Source organism: Populus nigra, chromosome 3 (assembly GCF_951802175.1).
Source record: "Populus nigra chromosome 3, ddPopNigr1.1, whole genome shotgun sequence".
Lineage (NCBI taxonomy): Eukaryota > Viridiplantae > Streptophyta > Magnoliopsida > Malpighiales > Salicaceae > Populus > Populus nigra.
In genome coordinates, this window is record NC_084854.1 from 21,941,963 (window position 1) to 21,957,122 (window position 15,160).

General features: G+C 31.3%; 1 protein-coding gene across 1 annotated transcript; it reads left to right on the forward strand.

The window, feature by feature from the left end:
- Positions 1 to 12,479: 12,479 nt before the first annotated feature.
- Positions 12,480 to 14,378, forward strand: LOC133687819 (uncharacterized). The gene is made up of 3 exons (XM_062107146.1): positions 12,480 to 13,136; positions 13,581 to 13,753; positions 13,984 to 14,378. The coding sequence occupies exons 1-3, from the start codon at positions 12,546 to 12,548 to the stop codon at positions 14,132 to 14,134; spliced, it is 915 nt and encodes a 304-aa protein (XP_061963130.1). The 5' UTR covers positions 12,480 to 12,545; the 3' UTR covers positions 14,135 to 14,378.
- Positions 14,379 to 15,160: the final 782 nt, after the last annotated feature.

The following is a 15,160-nucleotide window of genomic DNA, read 5'->3' on the forward strand; positions in this document are numbered from 1 at the left end:
AGTCAGTGGCAGTAATCTCTCCCATAGTGCACATGGTGGTAGAGAATTTTAGAGCCACTTTGAAGCATCTCAGTTGAAGGAGGATGCGACCGTCCCATGACAACGAGCGAAGACACCTTAGAGAAGGTGTGAGGGCCGTGATAGGAGCCCTAGTTTAGACCGCCTCATGACAACAGGCGAAGACACCTTAGAGAAGGTGTGAGGGTCATGATAGGAGCCCCAATTCAGACCGCCGCATGATGACGAGCGGAGACACCTAAGGAGAAGGTGTGTGGGCCACGATATGAGCATAGTTCAGAACGCCCCAGAGCCAATGTGATGGCTAAATATAAGTGGACAGGTGTATAGTCAATGAAGTGGCTATAATGAGTATGAAGAAAAATACAGGATTGACTTTCATGGATATTGCCCCCATGCTAAAGATCAATGAGCTAGAAGACATTTGCCTTGGACAATAAGTGTGTGACTTGTGGAGCATTAAGACGCGACTGCTATGAAGAAGCAGAGGGCATGCGCAGGTTTCGAGAACGAGTTGACTCTTGTCAAAGTGGTGAGCTTTGTGAAGGCATTGTAATACTCAGTATCAAGACATATATGGATCAACCTTTAATGGGCTGCCCTCATAGGTGAAGGTGGAGAGCTACCTGGACTCTTACGACTAAGAGCAAGAGACTCACGGAGAAGTAAGGCGTGGTTCCTAGGGTGGAACAGAGGGCAGACGCAACTCCTGGATGAGTAGACTCCTGGAAGAGTGGTGAGCTCGTGATCACATTAAGATACTCAGATAATGACTGTAGCACTTGGAAATAGAAATTTCCAGTGCGACAGTCATTATCTGAGTATCTTAATGTGATCACGAGCTCACCACTCTTCCAGGAGTCTACTCATCCAGGAGTTGCGCAGTGTGTACTAGAGACAAGCATTAACACTCTTCAGATGTGATGTGGGAGACCATCTGGTTGTAGTGATCCTTTTGTGTGAGAAAAGGTGTGCTTTGGTGACTCTGGTGATTGAAAGGTATGACGAGTACCTGTAAACTCGGCCACATATGCTCTCAGAATGGAAGAGCTGCAAGATGCAAGCCTGTGCTGAAAAAGCAAGAGGACAGTTGCCCCACATGAATGGCAAAGGGGGTGATTGTTGGGTTTGTTGCCATTGCATGTACAGCAAATGGACAGCACCAACCATTGACTATTGGCAGCCACCATTGTTAAAGAAGAGTTGGAGTTGGCAGCCACCATTGTTGAAGGAGAGCTGGAGTTGGCAGCTACCTTTGTTGAAGAAGAGTAGGAGTTGGCAGCCACCATTGTTGACAAAAGAACAAGTGGAGCAACACCATGGATGCCTATAAAAGAGGCATGATTTTAGAGAGCAAAATTGTGAGAGAGAACGTGAGTGTGTGCAAGAGAGTGGAGAGAAAGAGAGCTGCAATGGCAGCAGCAATGAGAGTTGACGAGTTGAGTAGAGTGGATGTAATCCTCCTCCTCTACATGTATTTATTGTAACCCTTTCTCTATCTCTAATACAATGACTCTCTCTCGTGGATGTAGGCAGTTTGGTCGAACCACGTTAAATATTGTGTCTCAGTGTGCTTCTAGCCTCCTATGAGCAACTATTAGTACACCACCGATTCGCACATGGGGGTGCCGGAATCCCCAACAATACCAGGGTTTAGATAAAAAAAAAAAAAGAAGAATTGTTTCTAAATCAACACGATAAATGTTTAACTTGCAACGCTATTTCTTTTATATAGGTTCTTTAGCTCTCTTATTACTATTCAGTTATTCACCTATTGAGATTTATATGCTGTCATGAGATGGTATTATGCCTTTTGATTTGAGGATTCTATAAATGATTAAATTTCAGATGCCCCTTTAAATCTATGGAAAGGGCCTGCCTTTTTCTTCTTGGCTTTTTTTTTTTAATTATTTGTATGCTGCTCATAATTATCTTAGTATAATTTTCACCAGTTGATTTTATTAGGATTGAGAATCATCTGATTAAAACTAATTAACACCCTATTTATTTTATGTTAATGTTATTCGGATCTCAATTTTGTTAACTGAAATTCTAACTATAGAAAGGTCCCTGGGAAAAATCATGTCTTGATATCGTAGGGTTTGACTGTTGCACGTACAAAATTCAAAACACAAAATATGAGATGGCAACCTGAAGTGATCATATTTCTTTTTTCTTTTTCCCTTTTTCTCCATTATAAACAAGGAACTTTTTTTTTTCTCTTTTTCTAAACTAGGAAATTAAATAAGGAATTCTCTTGGTAAATTTTTTCCCTTGCTTCTACGTACCATGAATCTTCAATTAGACCATTCTTTTGTCCAAGGAAACAATGAATTTTTCCTAATTTCTAGTGGAAAATGGGTGGTATCCGAAAGTTTTTTAGTAGCAAATTTCTATTATCATACTCACAATCAAGTCCTGAAATAAATAAAAAATAATCAATTATCCCAAACATCTCAAGTTTTTTTCAAGTTAGTCCGGATCTCCATTTAACAATTTTTAAAACCAATGTTTTCTGTGAAGTTGCCTGGCTTTTTCTTTTAACTATATCTATACTTTGTAATTTTGTTACACCATCAATGCTACTATCGTTAACTTTTCTTTCCCGTCATCAATGTTGTTATCATTAACTCTTACTTCTTTTTCTCATAAATTATTGAACTATTATAATATTGTGCAAATAGTTTTTGGTTTCATTTAAACAAAAATGTTATTTCTTTGATGTTTGTTTATTTTCCAATTGGTATCTATTTCATTTTGATCATTAAATTATATGCCCTTTCACACCTTTTTTCTTGCACTCAAATAATAATATTTTGTCCAAATTGAATTAATTTTTTTTGGTGCATGCACCCAAACTACTAATATCGTCATCTCAATATATTTTTAAATATATATATCATCATGAGATATTTTTAAAAACATAATTCTATCATGTGAAAAGATATTCATTACAAATTAGTGGAGGGTTGTTGATGTAGTTTATAAATAAATAAAAAATAAAAAGATGTCTATCCAACATTAAAAAAAAACACTCTCTCCTAAATGTTTATAAGTGTGAGTTTCTATTTTATAATAAATTAAATGAAAGTCATGGTGAATAGACTCTCACGGTGGGCTTTCTAATGCTATTATATGGATATTTATAATATCAAAAGATGGCACTTGAAATTTAATATATTAGTAAGATTAATTATTATTTTTTTGAATTAATTTCTTTAATTTTTGTGATTAATTTTAATATTTGTGACTATTGGGATAAAACTGAATAGCAGTTATTTAGTTTAACTTAAAATATAAATGTTTCATTAACAGCCATAATATTAACAGACATAATGTTTCATTATAATATTTCAAGTCTAATAAACATGTTACTACACAGAGAAGACATATACAAAAAATATATTTTATTTCATTTATCTTTTTTTTTCATTCTTTTAGAGGTTTAGATGGCTTAAATGTATCATGGAAGTATTGTCTTTGTGTAAGATAAATAATTGCCTTAAAGATAATATTTCATTCCTCTTAGTCAACTCTTTATTTGTTTCCCTATGAAACAAATTCTTTACAATTTTAAGGTTTGTTTCTAAGTGCTAAGTGTTATCTTTTAATATAATAAATTAATATCCATATAATAGAATTAAAAAACACAATGAAAAAGTCCACCCATTATGATTTTCACTTAATTTACTACATAATAGAAACTTTTATTTATAAACACTTAGAAATAAATGTTTTTTTCTAATATAAAACATGTATATTTTTTATTTTTATTCATTTATAAACTACAAGAACATTTTCCGCTTCCAGGTGGGTTGCTTTTAGTTTATGTTACTGTTGATCAAGACGTTGGTTTAGTTCATATTCTTCAACATTATTCATTCCCATCCACAAACTCACTGAGACAAGCCCTAATAGGGTCAAGGCTTGCCGTTCTGGAGCGAAGCCATTTCCTACTTATTACCTAAACGACTCTGAAAACACTTGGCCGTCTCTTGGCAATGATCATTTAGAGTGGATATATATATTTCCTGTATTTTAAAAGGCAGAGAGCAAGTTGAATTATCCTGCTAAATCAACATGAACAAAACCTTTATGCTCTACAATGATCATGGCAATCCAGGTTGAGCTCCTAACACTTGAAATCTTTCATTAAAAAAAAAGAGAGGTTTAATTCGATAACGCAAGCAGCAAGCATGGAAAATAACATTTTCATTAGGACGTGGAACAGACATTCCGACAGTCATCAACTTCAATTGTTTGCCAAGGTTTGGAGTCTTCGGACAAGTACTGTTCTAATAGCCAGCCAAGATATTTAGTCCAGCACTATGATCCAACACGCCATCTTTGGCAATTCACCATTCTCAGCCCTCCTAAAGCTCTTTCTATTCGTGTCAGAAAGAAGCACAGATGCTGGATTCTTTGACAAACAATTTTTTATGAAAACAACGCCTCGCCTGTGTGGATGCTGCCTGCAGGATGTGGACGGTCTTCCATTTCAAAGGAAAAAAAAAAAAGCTCTCATCCTCCGGAGCCCATTTTCGTAGGCCTCCAATATCCACAACCCAATCCTACCATGATCCAAAATAAATTTGCCACCAACAATTGCCAAAACATCCATCAATTTGAACTAGACGCGGATTATAGATAGCTCCTAACCTTTTGGCACTGTGGCTAGGATAAGAAGCCAATAATTACATGGAAAAAAATAAGAGTATTGTTATTTTTACATGTGTGAAATAAAATATTTGAAATGAGGAATAAAAAATTAATTAGTGTATTAGTTTAAATTAATCGACCATCATAAGGATTCATAAATAAAAAAATAAGTTATTATAGCTTGTTCGATCAATCGGGTCAAAAGCGAACTCATCACCTTGTTCATATGGCAATTTAGTTAAAAAAATTTCATGCAGTCATCGTTTTAACTTTGTCTAACACTAACTTAAATGGGAAATAAAGAACCACTAAATAATTAAATCGAAAAAAAAATTGAGGAAGTAAAATGAAAAGACGATGATACATTGTATTAACCTGGTTTAACACTTGAAATTCACAATCCATGTAATGGAAATGATCATAATAAATTAATCCGATTGGATAATTGGTCACTTTTCTTTTCCTTTCCTTATTTTTTTTTTTGGTTGGGTCTTAATTGACCACAAATTAAATTAAATTTAGAAGTAAATTGAAAAATTATAAAAAAATTTAAAATAAAATTTAAAACATATGTAACATTATATTGACTCCGATTAACTTGAATTAACCGAAAAAATTTACATCTCAGATCATGGACATAATCTCAATTAGATATAATTCTTTTAAGCTAAATGATAAAAAGGGAATAAATTGTATTTATCTTTTTATTTTAAGTTAAATAAAAAAACAGTTATAACAAAGGTTAAATTATATATTTGAAAAACATTTAGGGGAAACATATAGAAAAGAGGCCTCAGATATTGTGTCGTAACTCGTTAAAACTATGATTCATACCAAGAACCAAACTGGGTTTAATAATCTTGTTTTCTTAAACTTATTTTGCACCTAAAAATAATAAAAAAAAAAAGCCTTAAAACATAGCCTGGCCTGGTGGGCCATGCCATGTACTTGGACTTTATTGTTTTTTTTTTTTTGTCTTTTAAAAGGTGAATGATTTATTTTTAAAAATTAATAATTAGACGGTGTATTTTCTGTCTGTCCAGATTTTAGCCACCATAATAATGGTTGGAAAATTAAGGCATAATTATTTTTTCCCCTAAAAACCCATCTTGTAATCCATTTTCACCAAAAAAAACACTTCATGAACACCCTAAAAAACTTAAAAATTAATTTATCAATCTAAGAAGCTCCAAAAACAATCATAAAACAAAAAATTAAATTGGGTTAGATTTTTTTTCCTGAACTTCGATCTATTTTTTTAAGTATTACTAAGGTTTTAAACAATCATCATTAATCTACTTTCATTATATAGAACATGTAAACACCAAAATTAACCAATTTAATGGATAGAATATACAAAAACAATAACTTTATCCAGCATTATAAAGTAATTGGCTATTAATTGAAAAGCAATTGGCTAGAATCCAGCAAAAAATTTCCTCAACTTCACAATCCGGGAATTGAAAATAAAAAAAAGTTTTTATATCAAAATTGAATTAAAAAAAAACATAAAAGGTATACTTTTAGATTGGAGGAATAAATAGTACTTTTCATGCCAACTTTAAACACACCATCTATTCTAGATGCTTTTTATAAGTTGGTCCTTCTTTTTTTAATTTTTTTCTGGCCAACAATTATAAAGCAATTGGCTATTAATTTTATAATTAAAGGACTCGATTGATGAAAAAAATAGTTAAGGAATCAAAATAAAAAAGTGCTCTAGTCCACTATGAGTATGTGAACAATATTTAGCACGGTTTAAGACTACCCTTCAATTTTAGTTTATTTTTGTATTTCGAGAGGGCCAAAATCATCCCTTTTTGTAGCATGCATATATTAAAAAAAAAAATAAACATGCTCATTTTTTATATATAGTTGTGTTAAGAAATAAAAATAAAATACTGTTAATTTTTGTATGCAATTATATATTTAGCGTGATATGCTGTGAGCTTTTTCTTTTTGTCAAAGATTTTCATATTTTATTTTTATTTGGAATAATTACAAAAAATCTTTTATATTTTACTTTATTTTTCATTTTTTATTTAAGGTTTGAGAAATTACAGTTTTTTTCTAAATTTAAGTAATTTTATTATAATTTACATTCTATGTTTAGGCGAAAAAATAAAAATGAACTATTATTAAAGGTTTGCTATTATAATAATTTTAATGACCAACGTGTTTTGGTGACTAAAAGGGAAGAAATGCTCCCATACTGTAATAATCATACACCATCAGCTTCTCATCTCTAGAACAGCAATAAGCTTTCAGTTCAACCACATTCAGATTTGGCAAATTAAAATCAGGAACTTCATCGGAAAGCGAATTGTTTGCGAGATTCGAACAGCAAGGTGACTCAAATTCGAAGACGAATAAGGAATACTCCCATTAAACCGATTGCTGGACAAATTAACAATTGTAAGATTAGGCCAAAGTGAGAAATCAACTGGTAGTGACCCAGATAAAGTATTATATTGAAGATAAGTAGAAGACAAGTTCTTTAAATCAGAGAAATCGAAAGGAAACTCCCGCCAATAACATTGGAATATCGAAGGCTGAGAGACTACTAAGAGTGTTTGGTGGAATTGGGCCATGGAATCCAACACCAGGCAATCTGACAGCAACCATCTCCACTACAAATGACTCCAGTCCAGCTATTGCAATCAGGAGAGCCCTCATTCCAGTTTAAAGACCAAGAATGTGGCAAATTGTTCACAAAATCAAGCAATGCCTGCTTATCCTCAACTGGGTCTGCATTTACTTGAAAGAAAACAAACCCCGCCAATAAAATGAGGCACAAAATGTGCCTAGATTCCATGGAAGCAAAAAACGTATATATTGTTTCAAGCCATGAGACAAAAACCCCAAAAAATAAAAATATGTTTTTGGCTTCTATACTCGTATAAAGAGATCAAGTATAAAAAAAAGTATTATTATATAATGAAAGACTAGAGAGAAAGATTGTGTTTGAAAGAGAGACAAGAGAGAGAGAAAATAAGATTTCTGAGAAAATTATAAAGATTTATCTTTATTTTACATGAGGGCAAAAATAACTTTTTGTTTAATTTAATTTTTGCCTTGTTGACCATAAAGAAGAATAAAAAACGAACCAAAAAATAGGATTTTTTTTGTAATTATCCTTTTTTATTTGTATTATCATCAGTTTTAGAAATTCAAGGGCGTTGCTTTTCGAAGAATAACAAACAAGAAGAAGTGGGGAGGAAAAAAATGAAAAGAGCTTGGCATAGATGTTGGATCATTCACAAAATAAGTGATAAAATTCAAAGTATTTATTGAATGATTATTCGTTGGCTATGAATGTTAGAAACAAGAAAGTGTAGATTGGAATACAAAATTGTAAAGAACACAAGGGAAAAAAGGGGAGAGAAAAAATAATGATATGTTATATAGTCCCACTAATTAAAAATAAAAGAATCAAGGAGAAATTAAGTAAAAAAACATAATATTTCGAGCTGCTCGTTCTTTGAGAGAATCACATTCCCTGTTTTTGAAGGGAAAGTGATGTAAATTCCAAAGCATTTAACAGGGTTCTCTGGAACTATCCCCCATGTTTGGAGTGAAGAAGGTCAATGACATCACAATGGGAGAAGAGGTAAGTTATGATCTACTCATCTTCTTCGTTAAGAAGAAGACTGACAATTTAGCAGCACAAAGATCTTTGATAGGAGGAATCTAAGAATTCCACGTGTCAAAAGCTCCTTTAAAAACATGGAGATACATCATGTTACATCCTTTAAAAGCTCTGAGCATTGAAATTCATCTTCTAAAACTTTATTTTCTATTTATTTTTAGATAATATTTATATGCCTTGTATTATATTTTTTTATTTAATTAATTTCATGTAAAAAACATGTTGGGAAAGCTTGAAAATTTAATTTTTTTGTTAGAAAAAAATATCCAACTCGTGAAAAAACGCAAAACAAATATATAATACGATGATATTGGGTGTAGTGTGTTCATGATTCTTACTTGATTTTTAAAAAATTCAAGCCTTGGAGTAATATTTATAAAAAATTTATTAAATTCTTATAAAAATACAAAAAGTCGATATAAAAGATGAACTCTTGAAAATCATCCAAAGACGAGACTTGATGTTGATTGATGGTGGAGTTAATTTGAGGAAAAAAAATCCTTAGTCATGGGTTAATGCTTGATGGTGTGAGCAATAAAGACATGGTGAAAAAAGACATGGGAAGCAAGAGTCAAGGGCCCTACTTCTCATAATGGCTTTTATTTTTGACTGCCGAACTGCACTGAATTTCCTTCACACAATTTCGTATCTATTTCTCTTTCTCTGTACGCAGTGGCCCCTTAAAATAAAGTGCGCGCAGCATAACAAACCCTTCACAGTCGATGGTGCTGTCCCTGGCATGATAAAAGCTATTTTTTCAGCTCTTCTTCTTCGATTTTGCAGCCTCAATGGAAAACGAAACGATGAGAAAAATTATTCAAATAGATTATTTACATATTATTTCTTTCGTCAATTAAACTTTTTCAATATTTTTTTTTAAAATATCAATATTAAACATATTCAAATACAAATAAATTGTTAAAATGAATGATTTTTTTTCATTGAAACGCATATAAAAAAAACCATATTTATACTATTTAAAAAAACCATATCAATAATTTAACTCTTCTAGATAATTTTGTTGCATGCGGTGCTGATCAGTTGTGTGATCGGTCATACCACTTCTCTCCTAGATTATCATAAAATTAATGAATCACTCAATCTCCATAACGAGAGTCGCGGAGCATTTTAATGATAGAAATTATCTTTACTAATATCTTGTTTCTCTGTGGAGCTTATCCTTTATATGGTGCTTTCATATCACACCTTTAGTCGTCAAAAAAAATACATAGCCGTTTTTCTTTTTATCAAATTTAAAAATAAAAAAGTTATCAATGTCAATCAAATCACAACAATTATTTTATCATAGATCTATACTGGTTAAAAATACATATTGTGAATAATGATCGATTATGTGACTACCACTACAATAACAAATTTTAAAAATTTATTACATCATAATAAAGTTTGAAATTATAATAGATAAAAGTATTTTTTATTTAGAAATATATTAAAATAAAATTATTTTTAACATCAATACATCAAAACAATCTGAAAACATAAAAAAATTATTTTAAATAAAAAAAATTAAAACTTTTTAAAATACAGTTTATTCTACGTTCCCAGATACATCTTTAGTATCGGTTGCTTTAGAATTTGTTAATGACTTATAAAAATAACCTTTTGACTTTAAAATATAATTAAAAAATTACTTTTTATAAATAATTTATGAAAAAAAACGAGCTAAAATAACTTTAAGTTAGATTGGTTTAATATACTGATATTAAAAATAATGTTTTAAAAATAAAAAAATATTATTATTTTATTATATTCTTGAAAATAAAACACTTTAAACGTAATAGCTGCAAAACCAACCAATACCCTGAAATCTCGTAAGCAATCAACCTCCAGGTACAAACAATAGTCCCCATGTGTCAACTTCTTATTTGTTAAAAATCTCCCAAGTACAAAGAGTACAAAGCAATCATTCTATATAATCGCTCAGACGCATATAATGCGCATAAAGCCAAAAAATGCAACAATAATTAAAAGTATCTCTGTAAAAATATCTGGGTACATTATTATTGATGTATATTGACAATTTTGCCTCTACAATCATCAACTTGCACCCCTCTGTGACAAGAAAACAACACTCCCAAAAAGGTACCATGAGAATCAAACACAAAGGCATGGTGGCCATGACCTCATAGCACCAAGGCTCACCGTTGAATCGAGCCATGGGCTCCACCCCACTGTGCCAATTTGCGATCTTGGGTCCCACAGAAGTTAAGGCCAGCCACTCAAACACCCTAGGCAAATTCGTAAAACAGTCGAGTATTTATGGGCTTTTATTGTTTCTCAAGACACCGCGGAAAAATCCTCCTTCCCCTTTATGAGTCGCCACCAAATGCCAGTCGTAGGGAATGTGACTCACGTGATGGTATTGAATCTGGACCGTCTATGGGTGCTATGTAAATCTAGCGGGTCCCATCTCAGACGATCATGTTTAAGCGGGTCTTATCATGTATGTATATATATATATATATATATATATTTCATCGGGTATCGATAACAGTTTATATACATCTCGACTAATCTCATAAAAATCTGAAATTAACAATTATATAAGTTTTTAATAACTCTGAAGTTTATGGCATTCAAACTGATAACATCTGAAAAATAAACCCAAAACATAACCAGTTAAACTACACCCCTCAGAGTTAAATATTTATTTTTACCTTATAATTTGATTTTTATTTTTTTTATCTAAAAACATTAAGATAATATTACTTTAAAATAAAAAGCAAGGTGCAATACCAATATTTTTAAATGTTTTCACATTTGATATAAAAAAATAATAATTGGTAAATACCTTGTATTGCGATGCAAATCACATACAGTGTTTGTTATTACAATAATAATTATTTTTTAAAATATTTTTTATATATAAATATATTAAAATAATTTTTTTAATTTTTAAATCAACACATTAAAATAATATATATAAAAAATAAAAAAATAAAATTTAACAAATACACAATCAACTACGTTGCCAAATAGTGCCATATACTATAATGGAATGTCAACCGCGTACTTGCATCCGTCCCGCGTACATGTACGGAGAGTTCGTTAGAGTTTGTTTGATAAGTAAGAACATGGGGACTTGATTTTGCTTATTAAAACTAAATCGATTCTCTATTGATGTTTGTGATAAGGCCATTTTTTATTTTTATTTTAATTGGTGCAATTAAGATAAATTTTGTATCTTTTCTAATTTTTGATAAGAGGATATGAAAATGAAGCATCCTACTTACCGAATCAAAACATTCTTCAAAGTGTGACATAGTTGTGACAGAGTTAGAGTGTGTTTGGTATTGTGGTTGTGAGTGTTTTTTAAATAATTTTTCGTGTCAAAATACATGTTAATGATGTTTTTTTATTTTTTAAAAATTATTTTTGACATCAACACATCAAAACGATCCAAAACATACAAACCATATTAAATTTTAATAAAAAAAAATCAAATTTTTTAGGAACGCAGTCGATTTCGCGTTCCCAAATGTTCCTTATACAACTTTTTAATAAATAATTCTTATATAACATATAAAATTTCACTTTTATATAAAAAAAATAAACAATGCGTGAATGATGTTTAGAGAGTTTTTGAGAGTGTGGTATATATTATTTTTTTAAAACTTTTTATTTAAAAATACATTAAATTTTTTAAAAAATTATTTTTAACATTAATATATTAAAAAAAATATTCATGATACAAAACAGGGAAAAAATAAACAACAGGCTATAAAATGTCCCACAAACATATACCCTCATTTAAAAACTAAAGCATGAATGCAAGGTAAAAAGAATACAATTTAAGAAAAATGTTTTTGAAAACTAAAAAATAGAAAAACAAATTCTAAAATAAAAACAAAGCATGTTTTCATTCTAAGAAAGCATTGCACCACAAGTAATCTTCGTAAGAATTATTTAGAACCGTTTTTGTAACGATATATTTTTTCCAATTAAATTAAATTAATTTTTTTATATTTTAATATTAAAAAATAATTTTAAAATATAAAAAATATTATTTTAATATATTACCAAATAAAAAATAATTTAAAACCAAATCTCAATCGCAATTAAAAAAAAACGCTTAATCTTCCTAAGTTAACAAAATCAACGGCCGAGATTTCTATATAAAAGAATCTCCTTCTCCTTCTCTCTCACATCTCAAGTATCCATTTTTTCTCAGACTGGGAAATCCAAGACCAAAAAAAAAATGCTTCTTAGAAGCTCATCAACGCCTATACTGAACACGTGGATCCCTCCACATTCGAAAGAACCGTCACCAGAACCTGAATCTTTACACCAAATCCAAAAATCCCGATCCATCTCGTTAACAGCGTCATATTCTAGTTCATTTTCTTCCATTTCCTCACAGGACCATGATTCTATTAGGAGAATGACAAGAGCCTTTTCCGAGACTGATTTAAGAGACCTTTCAGTGCCAAAGAGAAAACCCAGTAACAGAATCTTGAATGGAATCTCTGTTGACGAGGAAGTTGAAGAAGAAGTGGAGAAAAATGTGTCATTTTTGGAGAGTGGTTGGTTCTTTGAAGGATGTGAGGTTGGAGTGAAGGGTGAGAGTGATAGTGGGATGTTAGGGGTCATGGTGACGGGTGGTGGTAGTGATGGTGGTGGAGGGAAGTTTTATGGTGGTGGTGGGCCGGATTTTGGTGATGATGGAGGGTCAGGGTTTGGGGAGTCTAATAAGGGGATTGAGAGTACTGATGTTTATTATCGGAAGATGATTGAAGCTGATCCTGGGAACCCTCTTCTTCTTAGTAATTACGCCAAATTCCTGAAAGAGGTATCCGTTTGAAGTATATATTGCAAAAGGTTCTTGCTTTCATGGTTTTTAATTTTGTTGTTGCTGTTTGTGTTTTATCTTTCGTTGAATTTGTTTGTGTTATGGTTAAATCATGCGTTTTGTGTTATTTTTGTTTTTGAAATCCAAAGAAATGGGAAGCTATGTTTCTGTGTTGTATAGTTAATGTAATGATATATTAACAAGGAATAGCTGCCAGAAACTTTTTTTTATTAAAAGTTTTGTTCTTTACAATAGGAATTTTCTTTTAATGGATATTCTCATAGTATAAAGTTTTCAAAACTCCATGCTACAGAATCATTAGAAAAACTGTCTTTTATACATTGAAAAATAATTTTCAAGAACAAATAAATTAATTAATAAGTGAATTGGAGCCGATCATGGTAGGCAAGATTGTTAGAATTTATTGTTTTGGAATTGGAACAGGTTCGTGCGGATTTTGTAAAAGCTGAAGAGTACTGTGGGAGAGCGATTTTAGCAAGCCCCAATGATGCAGATGTTCTTTCAATGCATGCTGATTTAATATGGCATAGTCATAAGCATGCTTCGCGGGCTGAATCTTATTTCGATCAAGCTGTTAAAGCTGCCCCTGATGATTGGTAAGCACCGTTCTTGATTGGAGAGTCGACTTAAAATTTGTTGCTAGACCATTATAAACATGGATCATATCATGATCTTAGTTTCAATGTTTAATGGGAAAAAAAAGAGAGCATGTGCATAGACAATTATCAGTATTACAGTATTTGCTTTCCTTTTGTTGCTGTAGTTAATCTTTGAATCTGAGTTGATGGCTGCCATGTATTGATTATGATTTGTTTTGATGCTGCAGCTATGTGATGGCATCGTATGCACGGTTTCTTTGGGACGCTGAAGAAGAAGAAGAGGAGGAGGAACAGGGAGAAAATATAAGAGAGTTGTTGCCACCAACTTTTTCCCATGGATCTACGCCTCCTCTCCCTCCTTTAGCTGCCGCATCTTGAGATCACCACCTCTGCCAAAAATCTTGTATCAAAGCTTAATTAGACATATCCTCTGACCTTTGTTCATATATCCTTTCCTTTTTGCAATTTTTTTAGTAACCTTTTAACTGATTAGCAAGCTTTGCTCGTCCAGCTATTTAATGTAGAAAGTAAAATAATAATGTGTTTTATGGAAACCTCTCTCTGTGCTCGGCTTCACACAATTGTCAATATAGCTCCCGTGTTCTGGGAGGTATTGCTGCTACTGCGTAATGGAGTTTAAACTCTCATTTCCTCCAGTGCTATAGATTAGTATAACAAGGACAAGAACAATGCGTTTGGCATGTTATGTAATAACTCTTGATTTTCTTTAGGGCTATGCTTCCCCTTGAAGGAAATGATAAAGCCTGGATGTGCTTAAATGCTTAAATCATTAAATAATCATAATCTAACTTCTCCTGTATTCCATAATTTTACCAGCTATTCTGTTCAAAGTTAGCAGGTGTCAAAATTTCTATATACAGTTTGCTAATAGGAATGATGTGTTTGATATTGTAGTAGCTTTTGTGATTATAGTTTGAAAAAAATTGTTTTTATAAAATGTATATTTAATTGAGATTGGTTTGGTATTTATATATATTTGGTTAAAACTGTGATTGAAATTAAGAATGAACAAAAAGTAGTTTAATGTGTGGTTAAAAGAATGTTTTTCAAATTGAAGTTATATGGTTTTTAATTTAAATATTGCTATTACATCATTAAATAAATAATATTTATATAAAATATTTTTTTATTATTTCATTAAACTATCTATAATTTCATCACGTATGAAATCGAAATCCATCAGACAAAGATTATAGTTTCCTTGGTTTCTGGATTATAGTTTTCTTGGTTTCTTTAAGCACACAATAATATCAGGTAAAATATTATCAGGATAAAATTGAGATTGCGATCAAATTTTATAAATGTTATGTTATCAAGCGATCCCTTTCTAATTTTTTGAATAAAACACAATTAAAAATAAAAATAAAAATTGATTTTGTTTAA